General features: G+C 35.1%; 3 protein-coding genes across 3 annotated transcripts in view; 2 read left to right on the forward strand and 1 right to left on the reverse strand.

Moving 5' to 3' along the window:
• Window positions 1–10,779, forward strand: part of LOC115445126 (probable ubiquitin carboxyl-terminal hydrolase FAF-X) — a 32,561-nt gene extending 21,782 nt beyond the window's left edge. Inside the window, exons 41-50 of the mRNA XM_037444317.1 lie at window positions 242–351; window positions 420–503; window positions 583–683; window positions 929–1,122; window positions 2,356–2,451; window positions 2,680–2,864; window positions 3,282–3,513; window positions 5,972–6,175; window positions 6,346–6,464; window positions 6,978–10,779. Coding sequence (XP_037300214.1) covers window positions 242–351; window positions 420–503; window positions 583–683; window positions 929–1,122; window positions 2,356–2,451; window positions 2,680–2,864; window positions 3,282–3,513; window positions 5,972–6,175; window positions 6,346–6,464; window positions 6,978–7,248 — 1,596 coding nt within the window. The 3' untranslated portion in view covers window positions 7,249–10,779. The remainder of the gene's footprint in view (window positions 1–241; window positions 352–419; window positions 504–582; window positions 684–928; window positions 1,123–2,355; window positions 2,452–2,679; window positions 2,865–3,281; window positions 3,514–5,971; window positions 6,176–6,345; window positions 6,465–6,977) is intronic.
• Window positions 10,780–13,554: 2,775 nt separating this feature from the next.
• LOC115445137 lies at window positions 13,555–18,425 on the forward strand. The gene is made up of 8 exons (XM_037444836.1): window positions 13,555–14,234; window positions 14,931–15,173; window positions 15,428–15,523; window positions 15,640–15,761; window positions 15,882–16,023; window positions 16,106–16,157; window positions 16,878–17,971; window positions 18,339–18,425. The coding sequence occupies exons 1-8, from the start codon at window positions 14,076–14,078 to the stop codon at window positions 18,423–18,425; spliced, it is 1,995 nt and encodes a 664-aa protein (XP_037300733.1). The 5' UTR covers window positions 13,555–14,075.
• Window positions 18,426–18,430: 5 nt separating this feature from the next.
• LOC115445136 (peroxisomal (S)-2-hydroxy-acid oxidase GLO3) lies at window positions 18,431–21,326 on the reverse strand. The gene is made up of 9 exons (XM_030171267.2): window positions 21,137–21,326; window positions 20,911–21,062; window positions 20,711–20,831; window positions 19,864–19,998; window positions 19,649–19,777; window positions 19,425–19,557; window positions 19,225–19,344; window positions 18,998–19,109; window positions 18,431–18,563 (listed from the first exon to the last, which is right to left on the reverse strand). Exons 1-9 carry the CDS (start codon window positions 21,268–21,270, stop codon window positions 18,496–18,498), a joined length of 1,104 nt encoding a protein of 367 aa, XP_030027127.1. The 5' UTR covers window positions 21,271–21,326; the 3' UTR covers window positions 18,431–18,495.
• Window positions 21,327–21,742: the final 416 nt, after the last annotated feature.

Here is a 21,742-nt window from a genome sequence, read left to right on the forward strand (position 1 = left end):
TCTGAATGTTTGAGGTCGCATTACCTACGCATAATAGGTGTTTTAATAATGTTAGACTTAAGACTAATCTGCCTGTAGTTTTTTCTTTTATGTTAAATTGACCTATACCGTGAATACCATGTGATATATTAATTTGCCAAAAATTTGTTACTTCGGGCTATTTTTTGAAAAATATTACCCTTCGCCACTGCTAAAAAGTTGAATTTTATACCTTATGTTTAATTAACAATTACACCTGCAGAGTCCAGAACACGAAGAGATGTCGATGTTAGCGGTACAGTTGGCAACAAAGTTTTTATTCCAAGTAGGATTTAGAACGAAGAAAACATTACGAGGCCCCGCCGCCGACTGGTAATAATAATAGCATTTTTTTTATTTTATTTGTAATTATACCCAGTAACATATTAAGTGTTTCCTAGGCATGACATCTTGTGTCAACATCTGAGGTGTTCCCAGGCGGTCAGGGCGTGGTTCGCAACGGATCTTTTTAAACACCCACACAGGTATAATATATTTAAAATTTGTTGTTTCAAATGCCGATAAGTCAAAGTAATCAAATAAAAGACATTAACCCTTTTTTAGGTTTTGTGACTATTTCCTGTCGTGTCCTACTGGAGAGGTGCGAGTAGTGTTTATGAAGATCATCGTCTTTTTGGCCCACTTTTCCATTCAAGACCCGCCAGGTACAAAGAATTCGTATCACTATACTTATAATTTCTAAGTAATTACCTTTTCATGTATGATAAACTTATTGAAAATTATTTAATTTGTATGTATCAGTTGTCAAAAAAAAACTTTATAAATAAATTATACGTTTTGATATTTCTGAACTGCTCAACTTCCAAGGATCAAATATTTTGATATTAGAGTATGACTGTAAATATTGTAAATGTGAATGACATAGTGTGTATGTGTGTACGTGCGTCAGTGAGCAGCGGCTACGGGTCGTGGTGCTCGCGCGAGGAGGCGGGCTCGCTGTCGGACCAGCTGCTGTGCAGTGCGCGTGCGCTGGCGCCGCCGCCGCACGCCGACCCGCACGCGCTGCGACATCTGCCGCTGCTCTTCAACCTCTTCCACACATACGCTATACTCGGACTCAACGAAAAACTGCAGTTGCTACGAGTATGTTTCTAAGTATTTTAACAGTCACCTCATGATATGCTACAAATCTTAGAAATATCCTTTTGAAACAGTTTGAGCCATTAATCCAGTATGTTAATCCGGTTGGGGTTGGTGAAACATACAAAAAGGCTTGCTTACATGTAGGTTGGTGATACCACAGGCGTAAACGGACCTACATCTACTGCCATAACTCAAAGAACAAGTTCCCATACAACATTTTACCTGATATCAATTTGATATATCTTGAAATGAAAAAAATTAAAACAATAGAATGAATATACGTATCCTTACCCCAATCAGAAAGTTTTTTTTTATTTATTGATGGATGATCTCTCATATGCGAGAATCCGCCTGAGTAGGTATCACCGCATTTCCTATTTCTGCCACCAAGCAAATAGTGTGTAGTCACTGTTGTTTCGATTTGAAAAACATTTTAGCCAGTGTAATTAATGAACGTAATCACAATATCTCATGTTTTCGGATGGCGAGTCCATTGGCGCACCTAACAATATTTTATAATTCAAGGCGTTGGATGATGTTTATACTGTCTGTGGGCGGTCATATCACTTACCATCAGGTGAACAGGAAACTTCCCGTCATTCAAAGCAATAAAAAAAAATGGTAGCCACAAAACAAATTATTTCAGACTTTAATAGTTAGAGGTTATGTATCTACAATGAATTATGATAGCAGATATTGAGACTGTATTTATTTGATACTTTATAAAATGTTTATTTATCTATAATATAAAATTGAATCGCTGAATGCCTTGCTAAGCGCAAATCTCGAGAGCAATTGAACCGATTTCGCTAATTCTTTTTTTATAGTATTCTCTGAAGTACGAGGATAGTTCTTACGGAGATTATTTTTTTTTTAAATTGCCTGCAAAAGTAAAAAAGCAACACTTTTCTATATTCCCATACAAAAGATTCATTTGTAACAAAAATATAGTGTGATATCTACCGCATTTTACCATTTGGCAGATTACTCAGATGGTAACACTATATTATATCACTACAAATTCAATTAATAATGAAATCAGAAATACATTTGTTTTACTTTTAATTTTAAACAACACTTTCTGGCTTATACAGGTAAAACTAAAATCGTAAAAAATATTTGCAATTTAAGCTTATATTATTTCCGTTTCTTAGGCGCCTACTGAAACACCATCATTCTTTAACTATTGAATCAAAATATATACCTTACATTCGTATATCTAACTCGTTTCAGTTAAAAATCTTGGACATTGTTCTCTCAGTCTGTATGGATGACTCATCATCAGCTCTTGGTAAATATCAGTACCCGGAATCTGCCAAAATTCATCAGGTGTGTAGTTTTTACTATATTAATATGCATGTTAATCACGCAGGTTCGCAACTTACCCATGCATAAGAAATGCATGTAAGATGTGCTCGAGATATTACTTGGATGCTTTTGCTCGCTCACATTTAGCTACAGGTGTTCGTCAACATTGTGTTCAAATTAGTTTTGTGCTAATATAATTTATATACTATGATTATAATTACTGTTTCGTGTGATTGGGGTGTCGTGTAGGTGGTGTGTGTTTTGGTACGTTGTTGCGACGTGAGCTCACGCTGCCAGTCTGCGGTGGCAGCGGAAGGCGTGTCGCCACTGCCCAACCCGTTCGCCGACCCGCCGCCGTCGAGCTCCTCGTCGGCGCTGGCGCCACGTCCTCAGCTTTCACCGGCCGCAGCTGACATACTCTACAATAGGACTGTGTTAGTATCGCATTAGATAATTTTTAAGCGTGTTTTATTCAAGCAGGACAAGTCATTAAAGCATACTTTGAATAATTCAAATAAAAGTGAAAATCCTAACACAATTACGACTTTGCCTGGTCTGTAAGGGAAAAATACGCTCCTGATGTAATTCTATGGGTTCATATCCCAATGTCCATTACTCTAGAATATTGTATGTTGTTTTGCTGTTTTGCTGACAACCTGAAAAGGGATATCTCTGTAGAAAGCTAGAGATATTTGTACTTAAATAGGTCGCTGGTAAACCTGAATAGGTCTACCACATCAACCCAGTTGGGATAATTAAAATATCTCCAAGACTTCATAATATTTTACTGTGGAGGTTAAGCATAATGTTATGTGTGAAGTACAATATAGTTTTGTATTACTGTTTCACAGGACATATATGAAGAAGCTAACAGAAGAATGTTGTGGATGTGAGGAGGGTATCAGATTGCTGCAGTTCTTGTGTTGGGAGCACGCGGGTTGGTCGCGCGTGGCGCTTGCGGAGCTATTGTGGCAGATGGCGTATGCGTACTGCCACGAGCTGCGCCGCCACGCCGACGCGCTCACCGCGCTGCTGCTCATGGAGGACAGTTGGCAGCAGCATCGCATACACAACGTTATCAAGGTAACTGCATGCATGCCTACTATTGTTTATGGCGTTGCCGGTTAAGTTTTGCGGGTCGTCCAATCCAATCATGAACTGACAATTCTTTGATCGACTCCAAACGAGGTACGTTTTTATTAATTAATCGTATTTTTTTTTATCTTTGTTCAACGATAACTTTTTTCCCCTATTTAAATTATTATTTTTGAATTCGATTTCGTATAGTTTCGGAATGGTCCCATTTTAATTCAATTTATATAGGGCTTTGAACTGTAAAGACGCAGAGGAGAACTCCTTAACATAAACTTCCTCTTGCTATGATTCGTAAGACTTGCTTTAGTCAGAGATTCTTTTGTTTTCTTGGACGCTTTGTTTACAACAAAATTAATAAGGTACTAGATATAGCCAATAAAAATAAATTTGAATGTAAAACGATAGTAGCTGAATGGCTCTTAAAATTATCCTATGAAGATACGGAGAATCTTCTGCACCCAATATTTAAACTGAAACATAAATCTCACACTAACACACACGTACTCAAACACACACACGCGCACACACACACACACACTTACTAGCAAGCACATACAGACATCTACAGTCTTGCTGCAAAACATGTACTATTTACTAATTATAATTATTCTTCATAATGGTTGTCTAGTTTTGGCTTTTTATAAGGCTTACCATTGTCGAATCCTTTATTTTGTTATAAATAGAGACGTATAATTGCAACATTTTATATTAGATTAAGTCGCGAATTGTTAAAACTTTGTTTTATACATGTAAATTAAACTGAGTCATTGGAAGGTTGCTGGTACTTATAGCTCAGGTCTTCCTATTTTAAGTACCAGCCGAACATAAATTTAATATACTTGTAATATTTGTAAGAGAGAAATAAATAAATAAATCAAATAGTATTTTGATGATTTTTTTGTTAGGTTCTATATGTCAACTTTTCTGGTTCTATAGTATTGATATTTGATCTTGAACTTCACAGATTTAGCAGAGAATTCTTTAAAATTAAATAGGATGAGAATTATAATTTTTAAGTTGGGTTCAATATGTATTTTATACTATAACCCACTTATTCATAAACATTATTTATCTAAGGACGGAGCATTGCTGTGATGACAAGCCGGTTTCTCAGTGCTTACGGCATGGCAGCCTTCGCAATGCATAGACATAGGGCCGTTGTGATTGGCTAATCTATACTTCTATACTATTATATAAAGCTGAAGAGTTTGTTTGTTTGTTTTTGCGTTGGATAGCCCTTTGTTCGTGGAGTGCTATAGGCTATATATCATCACGCTATACCCAATAGGAGCGGAGCAGTAATAGCTAATCTCGGGAACTACCGATTCGAACTGAAAAATTCTTTATGTGTTGAATAGTCCTTTGTTTGTGGAGTGCTCAAAGTTATATATCATCACGCCATGACCAATAGGAGCGAAGCAGTAATGGCTAATCTCAGGAACTACCGGTTTCAAATGAAAAATTTGTTATGTGTTGGATAGCCCTTTATTTGTGGAGCGCTATAGGCTATATATCATCACGCTATGACTAATAGGAGCGGAGCAGTAATGGCTTGAACTGAAAAAATCTTTTTGTGTTGGATTGCTCTTTGTTCCTTGAGTGCTATAGGCTATATATCATCACGCTATGACCAATAGGAGCGGAGCAGTAATGAAACATGTTGCAAAAACGGGGAAAAATTATTAGTTTTCAGAGCTTCCGTTGCGTGCGCTGCGTAAACGGTTAAAGTTATGCAACAATGATGTATGACGGGATTGTTCCTCTTAAAAAATTCTAAAAAATATATTATAAAACAAAGTCCCCCGCTGCATCTGTCTGCCTGAACGTGTTAAACTCAAAAACTACCCAATGTATTAAGATGAAATTTTGTATGGAGACAGTTTAAGACCCTGGGAAGAACATAGGCTCCCGGGAAACTACTACTTTTATAACGAAAAACTTTAGCCTGAAAAACTTTATAACGCGGGCTGAGCCGCGGGCAAAAGCTAGTATTAAGATATAACTTTAATCTAGTTGGCTGTCGGATAAACAAAGCTGAACAAACAGCAAGCTGTCGGATAATAATTCAGTCAAAATAGACAAAAAAAAACCTGTGAGTTAGGAAAAAATCGCATAGAGGTGAAAATTGGTATAGAGGTTAAATACGTCATTGTCAATAAATTGTCGAAAGTCCCCATCGCTCCTATCTGTGCAATTTTATTCAAGGTCAACGGTAAAAAATTCCGGTTTCTTTTCATTTTTCTCTGAAATAGGGAAGTATTATCGAAAAATTGGTCAGACAAAAGTTGTAGATCATACCATTTACTATAACAATTGTTCTAATATTTTTTTTTCGTACGAATCACCGTTCGCGAGATATCGCGATTTTAAATGTTGGAAAACTTATACTTTTATAAGATTTCGATAACATTTGTCATAGTAGTGACAATGAAATACGATTATGCAGGGTGTGTCGGAGGAGCGGCCGGGTCTGCTGGAGACGGCGGCTCGCGCGCGCGGGCACTATCAGAAGCGCGCGTACGCGTGCGTGAAGCTGGTGGTGGGCGTGATGTGCCGCGCGCCCGCCGCCGTGCGCGCCGTGCACGCGCAGACCGACGCGCGCCGCCGCTGGCGCCAGCTGCTCGCCTGGCTGCAGGATGAACTCGACCGCGTGAGTACTCCGTGACAATCAACCACATAAGTAAAACATTGTCCATCGATAGATAAAAACTTTACCTTTGTACCGTCTTATAATATTTAATATTGAAATGGTTCTTTAATTAAAAGAAAAAAATATTTTCGTGTAAATGGAAAGGGATTCTTAACGCGTATTGCTTTCAGAAGTACGGACCCGGGAGCTACGGGTCCTACGGAACCTGGTCTCCACCCGGAACATCAAACGAAACTTCTAGCGGATATTTCCTCGAACGAAGCAACTCTGCAAGAAAGACACTCGAAAAGTAAAGATATTTAGTTTTACATTACGTATTATAAATAAATAATTGAGAGTAATCAATTTGAAACGGACAATTTCTTGATTTGTCGATCCAATAGCAGCACAGTGTCAATGTAGTTAGACACTGATTTGATACCTTATAAGTTTGACTTTTTTTTATTGACTTATTGACTTACGCACATGTTAGTACAAAATCGTATGGAACTATTTGTGTTATCAACAATATCGATGCGTGTGTGTTTGCGTGCGTGCGTTCGTGTGTGTGTCAGTCTATAAAAAGTGCTGCTTGGAAATGCATACCAAATCGCAGTAAAACGAAACGGGCCTAGCATCGATGAAATCGGGAAAGGGGCCTTATAAAACCAGAAAATATTAAACTAATAATGTTCTAGGCGTCCGTAATAAGTCAAATATATATAAGTCAAATGTAATTATGAAGCGTCTAGTTGGTTCCGTATCACAAAAATAAATAAATATGTAAATGATTAAACATGTTTGTGTTGATTTTTATTCTCAGAGCATACCAGTTGTGTCCCGAGGAAGAGGATGAAGAAGAAGAGGATGCGCGGGAAACTGCCGAGGGTTCTGGATCTGGCGAGGCAGGTGAGGACAGCGGCGAGGACGAAGATCCGCCGGACGAGGAGGTGCGGCGCGGGCCCGTGACGCCGTCGCCCGCGCCCGGCGGGTCGAGTGCGCCCGGGCCGGTGCCCGCGCCGCCCGCGTCGCCCGCGGCCGCGCCCGCGCCGCACTCGTCGCCAGCACCACGCGACCCGCTGGCCGGCCTGTGAGTCGGCGTCCGCTCTGCGCTTAGCCGTAGTTTTGTTCTGTGATGCTACCGATATTTGCGCCGCTGGCTGGCGCCGTGGTCGAGCCGTGGGACACGTCGCCAGGTGACCGGCTGATATTTTCATTGTTTATGTCGCTTGATGTTCCTTCCGCTTTAAAAGTGAATTGGTGTTTATTTTCTCTTTGAAGTTTAGTCGCGTCGTTTTCGTCCTTTGTTTTTGTCGAGGCGTCTACGGTTGGCGCATTTGACGACATGTCTTTTTAAGGACAAAGTTGTGTACGTAGTCATTTAATTGGCTTATGATAAAAGTTACGTTTTGTATAATTAATGACTGAAAGTAAAAGAAAATACTGAATAACTATGTATAAATATAATCTTGGTAGATTTTAAAATAGGACACGCTTTATTCGAATTGGGTACTTGCCTAATATGTCTTAATTTATATTCTATCGAAAATGTATGACATCCAATATATAGTGGAGAAAGAATTTTCAAAATATACTTATTATAAATAAGTTGAAGGAATAATTATAATTAGGTATAAAGCATTGAAATTTGGTGGAAGAAGTAGCTGTCAAATAACAGAAAAGAGTTAAATTGGTGAATTGTGCCACCGAGCGCTACCGATTATAATGCTGTATACTTAGAATGGCATAGCGAGATACTACGCACCCACTTTTGTTCACAACACTATTTGCAATATGAATAACTGTCTTATTCTTATCCAGTTTTGACGCTGATTTCACAGAGGAATTTCATTTTTGTATTATTTTCTGTTACATATAAAATAATGTACAAAAGCGAACACAGGAAAGTACCCAAGTGTCGGTTTGTGAGTAATCGCCTAGATTTTTTTAAGTAAGTTTCTTTTTTACTTTGAAAGAATTTAAACCTTATTGATAATTGTCGATGGAATAATTGTTAAACGTTCAATAGCGTGATTTTTTGTTCTTATAACGTTTAGGTTGAATATGTTTGCCGTTTATTATGCTTATAGCAATTACTATAATATTTATTCAATGTTTGGAAAGCTGGACTATAATACGCTTGTGTATAAATATGGAATTGTAGATTTAGTTTTGATAATTTATTCCAACGTAATTATATTTTAAAATAGAAAAATACCTGCTAGACTATTATGTAATGTAAAGAAAGCTCTACAGTAAGACGTTTATCACGTTAAAAGTGCGTTTTGAATGTCTAGGAACAGACAATTGTATCCAGAAACTACTTTACTAATAAATGTGGTGTAATAATGTTACCCTTAATACATTACCTAATAAGTCTTATGGTTCTCATAATGCACACACTAAGCAAGCACTACTTTTAATAGTAAAGTGGTTAATATACAGGTGACATACGGGTCGCCTGAAGTTCCATAATACATAAAGGGCAGTAAAACACTAATTGTTTCAGTTCTTTGATGACTAATTGGGAGCTTATAATATACAAAGATGATATAATAAAATGATGTACGAATGTCGTAAAGCTAAATAATAATAAGGATTAAATAGAATTTCCGATAATGCATTTGAAATATTCACGCATTTTATGACGTTATGTCGTTAATTTTATGTTCCAAAAAGGGCTTTAAAAGTGAAAATTGTGCAGCATTATTACATTACATACATGCTAGGTGCTAGCTTTTACAAGTTAGTCTAAATTTTTTTGTTGTGTCTTAACGATAAATGGGGTTATTAGAAGAATTGAATTTAATAATGCTTTATCTGATTTAACAGTAGGTTTGAAGAGTCATGCACCAACAAATTGTTTTATGCAAAACTACCATTCAAGATTGAATTATATCGAAGTTGCATGATTATTATTATAGCAAGCCCAATATTCAAAAATATGTGCGCCTTTATGCATGGCAGGCAATTAACGAAATGATTAAATTCTTTTAATTTAAAGAAGTAGTAAGCCCTGTATCTCGTAAGCTTATGAATCGGACGGAATTCAGGTATTAAACAACTGCAACGTTCACAATTCTTAAATAAGAAGAAACACGTGTGTATATAGTATAAATTTTAAGGCCAACAGTACACAGTTTTGGCCTAACTGACAAAGTAGTGTTTGATTTTTTTTTTTGCTAGAAGTATTATTATATTAAAATTAGTGAATAATTCGATGGAAAATGTAGATATAGGTATTAACGACTAGTCTAACAGGAAAATGTTGCCACTACGTCAATGTTCTGCTTTGTAATATAATGTGTTATTTATTTTTATACTTGGTCATTGTATAAATATGGTTCTTTTTTAGTAGCGGTAAAGTGTTGTATGTAGCAGGCTATCAGGCGATGCACACGACATTAACGAAACATTGCTAAAGCGCCCGTATAGTGAACACTATACAGATGTTAGAGTAATTATCATAGTAACTTATTATCGTTTTCATTACTTCGCGTTCTAGTATTTAACCCTAAACCACCGTGATATTCTGTGAGTATTTAATTTCTCTTAGCACTATCGTCATTGATAAGATTGTTCTTACCATTTTGGTCGCGTTGACCACGTGCCTTACTTTAATTTTATTTGCTCAATGCTTGCACCTGATAGTCTGTAATGTTGGTCTAATAAAGAGTTTTTTTTAATGATTCAGATACGCATTGGCATTCACCCGATGGCAATTTCATTTAAGTAGATTAAATTCATTTTAAAAAATATATTTCCACAATAATGGAGGTGAATGCGTTTTAAACGTAATTTTTATATTGCTTTAAACATTTTAACATTGCTTATCACACACATTTTTTACTAAAATCACAAATAACGTTTGATAGAATACATAATAGGAATGTGAATAATTAGAGAACAGTCGATTAAATGCTGATTGTTGTTAATGTTATTACCAAAGATGGAATTATAGATAGGGTAAAGTTTGATGGTTCTTCTTAAAATAGCTTAATAATTGAAATGTTTTGTATCTTTTATAAAATGCAAAGTTAACGACGTTGTGTTGAGCGGAATTATAATGTGATTGATGTTAGGTTAGATAGGAGGAAATGGTGGAATTCTAAAAGTACCATTTTAACATAAATAAATGAGCAAGAGTTTTAAATGCAAAATTTCCATGAGCCCTGCGTATGTTGGCCGAGTTAAGTTTTTAAGGTCATCTGAAATGTTATCATTTTTATACGAGACTCTTAACGCTATTATTAAACTTATTAAAATAATAAATTATGGAAACGAAGAAACCTTCAGATATCTCTTGTAAATTAAGTCGCAATACCTACGTTTTATTAAAACTGTTAACTTATACTCCAGTGTGTGAGGCATTATAAATCTCATTGGAACATCGCAACATTGTATTGTACATCATTCTACGTGACGCGTGCAAATATTGTCCCAAACAGTGGATTATGTATAATTGAAGCGGTTTATTATATAAGATCATTTGTGTTTTATATAACATTTCTATGACAAAAATATTACGAAATAGCATTTGACATTATTATACAAGAATGCTGACAGAATAGCATTCATACAGATATTATAATATTAAAATCAGGAAATAAATTCGAAAAATTTAATGTTGTCTTTTATTTGTAATATTATAAACTAGTACCCTTATACTGTGGCCTTATAAGTTGGACAGTGTTATTTTACTAATTATAATTAATGTTAGATAAGCAATTTGAGATTAGTTATAACATTGATTTGTAAAGTAAACAGATATTAGCTACACTACTCAAAAAGTCTAGGGAACAAGCGAAAAATTCTTTGTTTAGGTGACTTGGAAAAAGGAGGAGGTCCTCAATTCGACATTATATTTTTAATGTTACCTCAGAACTCTTGAGTGGGTGATCATTAAGGTGGTGGTAGCTCAAGGTCCATTTTCATACATTTTGTTTCGGCTTTAATCTGGGTAACTAAACAAGTATTGGCAAGTAAAGAATTTAAATTCACGTCTAGTTAGTGATTAGTTCTCGCAGTTGAAAGAAAAATGTAAAAATAATTAATAATCATGGATATTTCTGCCTTTAAAATTTCGTCATATTAAATTTTAAAGGCCGAAATATTCATGATTATTAATTATTTTTACGTTTTTCTTTCAACTGCGAGAACTAATCACTAACTAGACGTGAATTTAAATTCTTTACTTGCCAATACTTGTTTAGTTACCCAGATTAAAGCCGAAACAAAATGTATGAAAATGGACCTTGAGCTACCACCTTAAAAAAAATTGCAAACCTTCAAAATCAATGGATGGCAATGACAGCTAAACGTTGACAAAGTCTTCTTGACTGCACAAAATTGTAACTAATTTTTTTTCGGAACGACATACCGCTTAACCGCCGGAGTTTTGGCGACGAATGCCCCTTTGCAAGCCGCATGGATTAAGCTAGTCCTTCTACGGGTTCGAATTTGAGATATATTGAAATCCGACAGTGCGGATAGGAATGCACTGTTTCGTTTGAGAAAACTTTAATATCGATTATCGCGAAGTTGCAATCATTGTTTTAAGTAAACTGTGTCAAATATATATACTTTGAGAGCTAGTTTGTAAACAATAAATAAACTTTTTTCTGGTAATTTATCGTGATAAATTATAGTAATATTTTTTTAAATTCTTGGTGAGATGTTTTGTAAGCGGAGAAAAATGAGATTTGGACATGTTTTTCTTTAATAACTTTTTTATATAGAGACATAGCTCCATGTAATTCGGTGACATTAAGCCTTCATTAGGTAGGAATATATCCCTCCATCGGTTTTAATGTAAAATAAAAGTTATAACATCGGAAAGGTAATTTGAACGATACGTGAGAACGACCCTTGAACTCATGTGTGGCACGGGTATTTGCGTATTTGTGCAAAGTTTCTTAAAATGTTTGCGTATTTTCCATTCGGTATCGGTTTTTCGACCACACATCAAAGCGTTCAAAGTTATCGAGTTGAGCTTGAAGGAGAACCGATTTCTTATATGGAAACCTAAAAGTAAAAGCCATAAAAAAATCAATTTGATCAGTGTCTGTAGCTGTGTTCAAATGTGTGGCAAAGTCTTTGTTCAAATATTTGTCTGTGTGTGGCGTCGGCAATAGAGTAAGTCAAAGAAAATTATATAAGTAAATACCAGCGTTTGCTCGCGGCTTTGCCCCCGTGAAGGAGTTTTCCGGGATATTGTTTTTCCGATTTACTTAATATGTATCGTTATATTATGACCAAATTACACAAATTATTATAAATTGTAGGCTATATGTTATTCTCATGTATTATAATCAATGTTTTTGTAAAATTTCATCCAAGTCCGTTCAATAGTTTTTTCGTGAAAGAAGAACAAACATACATCCATCCTTACAAACTTTCGCATTTATAATATTAGTTAGATATTCTATATTTTATTAAGATAACATTACACAATACATACAATATATCGATGCCTACAGTATCTTTTTTACTAAAGTATTCAGTAAGTATAACAGCGTATGTTCACCTTTTGAAGGTATCGACAACTTAAATGAAAGGTTATAGATCGTCATAAATAATAATTAATTGAATATCCTACTCCATTGACATATATTGCAAGAGTCATTGTGGTAGATTTTGGACTTGTAGATTTGCTACTTGACGCTAGACCTCAAGCGCTAAACTTTTTTTAAACTTGTAACCCCTATAAGATGATTCTCTCTGTAACCTTACTGTACAAAACAAATTATATTTTATTTTTCATCAACGAAATATTACACTGTATAAGTAGTAAAGGCAAAGTGGTAGAGTTTAAGTGGGTGCCCTCCCATACCGGTATTTTTGGAAATGAAAAAGCGGACGACGCTTCTAAATCTATGTGGGACGAAGATCACACGGGCAGCTTTCGAGTGCTATTTACGGACTATCTTCCTATATTTGAAGAAAATTCAAGAAAAATGTGGCAACAGGTATGGGGAATAACTTCTCAAAAAAAAGGAAGATGGTATACTACTATACAGAGTAATCTGCCCTCCCGCCCCTGGTATACTAACATGAAACCCTATACGGAGAGGAAATTCATTACCACTATAAACAGAATGCGATTTGGTCATTGCCGAACTCCATCCCACTTATTTAAAATGAAAATAGTTCATCAAGAATGTTGTCCACATTGCTCAAGTCCCATCGCAGATCTCAACCATCTTATTTTATCCTGCCCCAAGTTTAATAAACAAAGAAATATCTTAATTAATAAATTAATGGAAACAGAATCCAATTTTCCTAAATCAGTACCAGAATTATTGAAGAAGAAGATATTTTATCGACCAATGTTCCAGTATGTGCGATCTACGATTGAAGAATTGTAATTTTTAGTTTGAAATTAGAAAACTTGTAACATGAATAATTCTAAGAAATTGTATTTTATGGAAGACGGGCTCAATGGACTTGTTTCCAGAGACGTAATAAATAAATAAAAAAAAAACAAAAAGATTCTCTCTGTCTCTAACCACTGTAGTCCCGATGGAGATAAAGAGGCGGGAAAATTTTAAGTTCATTGCCGACATTTTAGTTTGTAAATATTAGTCAATAATATAAGAATGATGCTGCGTCAGGAAATTAAAGATATGTTACAAACTTTAAAAGCTTGCGACCGAGGCCAAAAACGTTTTCTATTAAAGGTAATATTTTATACTTTGCTATAATAATAGACCAAAGAAATTTTGAATATTATAATATTATGTAATTATAATGTAATAAAAATTCTAGCATGTATGGAAAATATTAGCGTTTCGTTTCACTTACTTTCTTGGAAGAATTTTTAGCTTGATTGGGATTTAAATGGAGTAAGAGCTTAAATAAATATCTACTTCAATATGGGTTTCGTACCTACCTACGTACTGACGAAATAACAAATTGGATAATGGAATATCTAACAATTTTATTTCAGAAACTGGCATCTAGCATTCAATGTTCTAATACGGAAAACTTACAAATGTTATTAGATTTTATAAACACATTATACGACATAGAACTACAAATAAAATTATTTTCTATTCTTTCTTATTATTTGATAAATAAGGTAAGTCTTAGCTTTCGTTACCTACAATTTAGTAAATTGACCTATTTTGTTAAAGGCTTATAAAATGCGTACACTAAAGTTGTTATCTGATTTATAATACTTATTTGAATTTTTCAAATAGCAATAGGTTTCCAACACTTTGCATACGTACCTTATGCTTTCGTGGAGAAAGTGCAGTCTACCACTGCCGTTCTGTCAGAAAATACACCTGGACGGTTATGTTTGGGTTTGGGTCAACCAGCGATAATATTAATAATGGTTATATCGTCGCTGGATTAACCGGCCTTACGACTCAGCATTGAGCCGACCCGAGAGATGGGAAACATCGGGCAACTGCATGACCCAACCTTCGAATCACAAGCGTTATTTGATTCCTTCCTAACTTAATTACGGCCACGGCAATCAATCTCAAAGGAGATCCGCCAAGTACGCAGGAGATATACTACTTCCTAGGCGTTGTCGTTTGTGGACAACTGCTCCTGCACGTTGCCACCTGATGTGGCCCGTTACCAATTATGGGGAGTTTAGAGACCTACCGTCCGCCCACGTGCCCCCGATGGCTCCTATTAGTCGCCCTTTACAATAGTCAGGGGATACCGTGGGAAAATTCTCAAAACGCTTCCAGTCCAAGGAGCGGGATATATTGCCTACAGGTGGTACATGAATAATAAATGTGGGAACTTATTTCTTTTGCAGGATACATACATTAATATCTTTGTCACATGTAACCCCTTATACGGTGCTATAGACCGTGTTATTTCAAAAAATCTACCTCATAAAACTTCAGTAGTTATAAACTTCTTGACTATATTACTCCAAGGCGACTTTATTGAGAACTATACTTGGAGAAGAAACAATTTATACGTGCATGCACAAACTCAGATCCGAGTCAGTGGATGCTTGGCAAGCATGGCAGAAATGTTCATTAATGGCATGGTGGTAAGTGCGACATACTGATATACCTACCTACATATACCCTTTTCGGATCCTGCGTTTATCCGCTATATTCCGCTTTTGTATTGCAACAATTATTTTAAAATGAGTTCATTCTTTGGATGTATGTACTTTAGAATACAATCACAATTACTTAATGTGGTTACAGGGACCAACGTATTTATCTCTTAACTAGGTACCTACGCTGATGGTCGATGAAAACTATGGTTTTGTAGATTTAATTTATTTTGGTTTTTCAGTACCAAGACACGTGGAGGGCACTTTGTCGATGCCTCGTTGAGACTTGTAATGACTCCAAACAAAATCAAAATTTCTGTACTTATCTCATTCCTAAGGTACGTAACATTACCTAAACTAAAATTAAAGTTAACGAAACTTTACTATTTTCGCCATTTCTTTCACTAATCAGTGTTTGTAGTATGCATCTCTATACCTACATATTTTTGTTTAGTGCGTCAAACTATGTAATCTAAGGAATATGGAGACATTTCCAGTGTTGGAAAGCTTGATTTATAAAAATATACGGAATACACAGTTGTTCTTAGAATGTGATGGAATGTCTTTATTTAAAAGGTTTGTATTCATTACTATCATTGTTATTTTCTTAAGCATCTGCAAACTTAGTACTTTTCCTATATATGAAACAGTATTCCGCCCATAATACATACATAGATTAAATACTTGTTTTTCTAGAGAATTACTTCAATACGAAAGCAGTTTGCATCTGTTGAATTCAGTTGTTGAGACTTCTATTGAAGCTACCATGGTTGCACAGGATATGAGTATTTTACAGCACGTGCACGACTTACTGCGTTCATGCGGACCTTATACACCGGTAAGCAAGTTTACAAATTATAAGTCACAACAGTAATCATTATTAATAACAAGATAATAGCACCAATTTTATTGGTCCGCAGACAGGAGACTGGGCGACCATAATCTTATATAATGCTAATATTAAACTTAAAGGTAAGTAGTAACGGAATTTAATAATAATAATAATAATATCAGCCCTGTATTATATACTTGCCCACTGCTGAGCACGGGCCTCCTCCACTACTGAGAGGAATTAGGCCTTAGTCCACCACGCTGGCCTAGTGCGGGTTGGTAGACTTCACACACCCTCGAAATTCCTATAGAGAACTTCTCAGGTATGCAGGTTTCCTCACGATGTTTCCCTTCACCGCTAAAGTAAGCGATAATTCACAAAGAATACACACATAATTGTTTTGAAAAATCAGAGGTGTGTGCCCTTGGGGTTTGAACCTGCGGATATTTGTCTCGGCAGACCGTTCCACAACCAACTAGGCTATCGCCGCTACACTAGGCTATCCCCTAACGTAACGGAACGTAACGTATTTTTCTAAAGTAACGGAATTTACTTTAGAAAAATAAAAACCTAATTAATTTAGTAAACTAATAATTCTCCAATTAATTCCTACTTCACACATGCCTGTTATAAATAATATTAGTGGCAGTTATTATTAATTTACAAGCACGTAGCCAACTTTTAATTCAGGGAGTAGAAAAATCTCCGATTTTGATCCAGGGAGGAGGGGGGAGGGTCGAATGACATTTTTTGTGGGTAGGTACTTGCCCTCAATAATTTAACACAAGTACATACAAAAGTATGTACTTTTAATGAATCTAGAGGCGACAGCCTTGATTTCTTATTATTAACTTTCCTAGAATACGACATTGAAACCACTGGAAATAAACAAACTAAACATAATGCAATGAGTAAAACCGTAACAAGTCCTAATTTTCAAATAGTTGATGATGTTAATGACTCAATGCTGTTTAAAAATATAAATGAAGTTGTTCAGTGGCATGCAAAAGAGGAAAATATGTTTAATAATATTTTTATGAAAAATAAACATCAACGCCCAAGTACGCGCTGGAACATGGACATGAAACAATTCGACGAGAGACCGCAGCATTACGGTTTCATCAATGATGAAACAGTAAAAAAATCTGTCCGTGCTCAACGAACCAGACCAAGCGACGAATTATCGTTTTCTTTTTTAAAAAACCATTTCCGAGATAGCAATAAATACATGCTAAGTGACAGACACGAAATTACAAAAAAAAGCTATAAAGTTAGTGAAAATTGTGCAAAGACACAGAATGATGAATATGTTGAGATTAGCTTCACAAATACGCCTATTGTCACGACACAAACAGCCAGTCAATTAGATATTAGTAAATTTTATAAAGAATGTGAAAATAATAGCAGTCTTGTAGATTTAAAAAAATTTAAGCCGACTTTTGTGTCTACCCCAAAACAAATAAAAAGCAAATTGGAAAAGATTCAGGGCAGTAAGAAAATTAATAATGTTAAAAAAAGAAAATTCATGAAGAGTTATAACTCCACAGTGGCCAGAAAAAAAGGAATAGATATATCCTTACAACAAAGATCAATTAAAGCGAGGATATTCAACGCTATCAATAATTCATGTACTGCCGTAATAAATTCCGTAACGAATATATTTAAACCAAAAAATGTTGATCATACTATAAAAAATTCAAATTCTAAGGTAAAAGATAATGATTTGGCCACATGTTCCTATAGTTTTACCGAATACATGCGTAAGAGAGACGCTGTATCAGATGCCAGAATTGCTCCTCCGAATGTGGAAGAAAACTTACACGTTGAACCAGACTCGTGCAGATCATGTAATAGCACGGAAGCCTTGAAACTTAAAATGATAAACGATACAGTTTTAAAAGACACTGTTAGAAAACTCAAAGTAGGCATCAACATGCATGGATGTGACTTTAAGGTAGGTACGTAACTTCATATTTTCGAGGAAATCGTTTCTTTCATAAAATTAAATCTACCTAAGTATCTGATATGTTTAGTGAGCAATACAAGTCGAGTAGTTTCAACGAAGTACTCGTGGTTATATCATAAATTTCTAGGAAGATTATTATAATAAATCAACAATAGATGTAAGTACTCAAGTAGGTGTGTTACATAATATTATGATAGGACTACGCTACATAAGCTCAAGACGTTATTGTCCATAATAAATTTGCTATTTGATCGTGTTCGATACAAAGTATAATGTAAATTGCCTTTACTAAGGGACATAATAACTTATGCATTTATCTTCTTGAAAAGTACATAATTGATCTTTTTTTTTTCAGAAAATTTCAAATATTATGTGGCCACATGAAGCTTATATGACCCCGACCATGTTATATAACTTGTATCGTAAATTAATAATGAAATAAATAAATCTCATATTCAAATTATTTTTATTTAAAAATGTTCATATTTACATTTTAAGTCAGAAAAAAATTCTTACAGTTTACTATATGCAGATTCATGTCTCACCATGTCTCTTGTAATGTCAGCTATAGTTGGAGTACCTTTAAAAATTAAAAGATTTTACAAATAACATTATTAGACAGAGAAACTCTTTAGTTTCAGTAGAATTACAATGAAAAATTATGATTATCAAGCAAATCTTAATCTTCGATCCAATCAATCTCTAGAAAAAACCAATCAAGTTATGTAATTTGTAACATTTTATGGATTCGAAATAAATTATTACATTTGTGAACATGTCAAAAAACCTATTTAATTTTGGCTATTCACGTGACCGATTCAAAAAGAGTCGTTGGGATCATTTATCAAAAACGGTGGTAAATCCAACACACAATGACATAATCTTATTTACTCCTGAATAACACAAATCTATAACATAGAAGAAGAAGAAGTTTAAATTATATTCAAACATTTTCCTACTAAAAACACTATAATTAATGTTTTCTATATTAAAAGGCTGAAGAAATTAACGAACCTGCAATTTGTAATGCATATTCTAACTCAGTACGAAGAATGTTCAGCATCCGCTGCACACCCGCTTGCCCGCCTATTGTCAATCCCCATAAAGCAGGCCTACCTACGAATACCTAAATAGAATACAAACACTAATTAATATTACACAACTAATAAAATAATAATGATATATAAGTAAATATTATTAAATGAAACTATCACATTTTTTGTGATATAATTCAGTTATACCATTTTGGCTCCGAGTGCTAAGGCCTTATATACGTCCGTGCCAGTAGAGACGCCACCATCTAAGTATACTTCAACATTGTACTTTTTCACAGCTTCCACAATTTCAGGCAGGGCTTCAATCTAAAATAAAATAGTATCTGAATGAGAATGTAATCATCAGAATTTTATTATGAAATAAAACTAAAACAATAAACGCGTACCGTGGCGGGAACTCCGTCCAATTGTCTTGCCCCGTGATTTGACACCAGTATCGCAGAACATCCAGCTTCAACAGCCTTTACAGCATCGTCCCCACGAAGTACTCCTTTGGCAATAATCGGCAATTTTGTTATACTGTAAATAAAATGCACCCATTAAAATTATAACTATCGCAATCATGTATAGGTACTTTGTTTATGGGTATAGGAAAATTTTAATAATTTACCTTTTTAACCATTTGACTTCATCCCACGTTAGTGATTTATCAAATAAATTATGAACATACTCATTGAGGCCACTGCCATCATTTGCACCGCGAATCTTAGTAGAAAGATGACCGTCAAAATTCGCTAATCTGAAACCATGAAGTCATGTCATGAATGAATAAACATTCGTTAATTTTAAAACAACATTATGCTTAGTCAGTTTATATACAACTACCTTAAATGCTGTGGTAAGGTAAATTTGTTGCGAATATCTGCCCGGCGAAGACCAAAAAGAGGTGTGTCAACAGTAAGTGCTATTGCCTTAAATCCTGCTTTTTCTGCTCGTAACACCAAATTTTTTGTGACTTCTCTGTAAATGACAAGTAAATCCAACAGGCTTTCAATATACATATATATATTATAATTCTCTTCGCATCAGGCGTTATTGAATTAAACGACTATGGACATAGAGTAACTAAAAGCACCTAACAAGTATCGTGTTATTCCGGGTACAACATAATCGCATGCCGCTGCGTACGAGAGCAACAATTTTTATAGTTAATATCATTACACACAGATAACTATAATCGTTAGTACCTAATATAACGGCATGAGCGGCATAGTTAGTAATAGTGCAGTTGTTGGACTCTGGTCAGTGACGCAGCTAGGTAATCGGGAGCCTAGTGTGTGTAAGATGACCAATGACGGCCAGAAGGGTCCGGGATCCAAGGTTATCCGTTAGTTTCTGTCGGTAGTCGGATTTTATATTTTTTCTTTTTTTAACTGAATATTTTTGCTCTCTCACGAAAATACTATACAATTAGTTCGATGATATTGTATAATATTAATTATTCATATTTATTAATAACGCTTTTTATCGGTTATTAAAGGCTTTTCGCCTCCAGAACGTCTTAGCACATAATATTTTATCTCGGCGTGGAAGCTAACTACAAAATAACTAACATCGTTGACGCTAATTTGACATTCGGTTTATAATCGGCGCAAAAGCTGTGGAGATATCTCACCAGCTTTTGCTTATTAGTATATACTAATGCTATTATTATCATCTATTATTTACTAACTTATTTTTATAAATATAAAGTTGAAACCATTTGATTCCCTGTGGTACAGCTTCAGCTATTTCTTCTATAGAACTAGTAGCGATAGTGCTTAGGGTGAAGATGGTATTTTCAGCTGCTGCAGCTACAAAATAAATTTTCTTTATGTATAAGTGGCAGGTAATTAATTAAGTGTAATAAGGGGCTTTTCTAATGTTTAATACCTCTTGCATTAGCTATTTCGCCTTCTGGATGTGCCATCCGTTGCATTGCTGTGGGAGAAATCCCGATTGGCATCGACACTTCATTTCCTAACACTCGTGTCCGAAGACAACAATTGTTCACTCCGACTAAACATTTTGGACGAATGCGCAATCTGCATAAAAAATAAAAGCATTATTATTACTACCTTATAAATAAGAACTTTACTAATAATGTTAAATTGATCACCTTTGAAAAGCCTTTTTATTCTCTGCTAATGTTTGTTCGTCAGTAGCGCCACTTTTGTAATAGTCTCGAGCACCTATAGGTAGCAAAGTGAGAGCGGTTTCTTCAAGTTCCTTCACACTAATATATTTCTCCATTTTCACGTTAATTACGGCGAGTCGCAGAACACACTGAATCCGCACTTCACACTTACATGTATAAATATACTTATGATAAGGCCAAGTGGTAAATTTTATCAATATTGTTTTGTATCAGGGCACAGGTCACATTATTATATACGTATTTTTATGGATTAAGGCAATGTTGTTTGTATATTACTCAAAAATTATAAAAAGCTATCTGCGCTGAACAATACGAAAAGTTAATTTAAAGCATATCGAAAACTGCTTCTTATGTGTAGGCAGGTACATTAAAAGTAGCATATTGTATATTCCACAGAAAGACTAGTGTACATTGTAGACTGATTCAAAGGCGGTGAAATTACAAAATTAAATGTTGCTATTAACGAATTAACAGCGGGTTTCGGCCAGGGCTGTAGCTAAACTTGAATTTAAGGTAGGGCAACTGTGGTTACAGCTAGGGCGAAAGTAAAAATGTTACCAGATCTGA

The sequence above is a fragment of the Manduca sexta genome, chromosome 28, assembly GCF_014839805.1.
Source record: "Manduca sexta isolate Smith_Timp_Sample1 chromosome 28, JHU_Msex_v1.0, whole genome shotgun sequence".
In the NCBI taxonomy this organism is placed as follows: Eukaryota; Metazoa; Arthropoda; class Insecta; order Lepidoptera; family Sphingidae; genus Manduca; species Manduca sexta.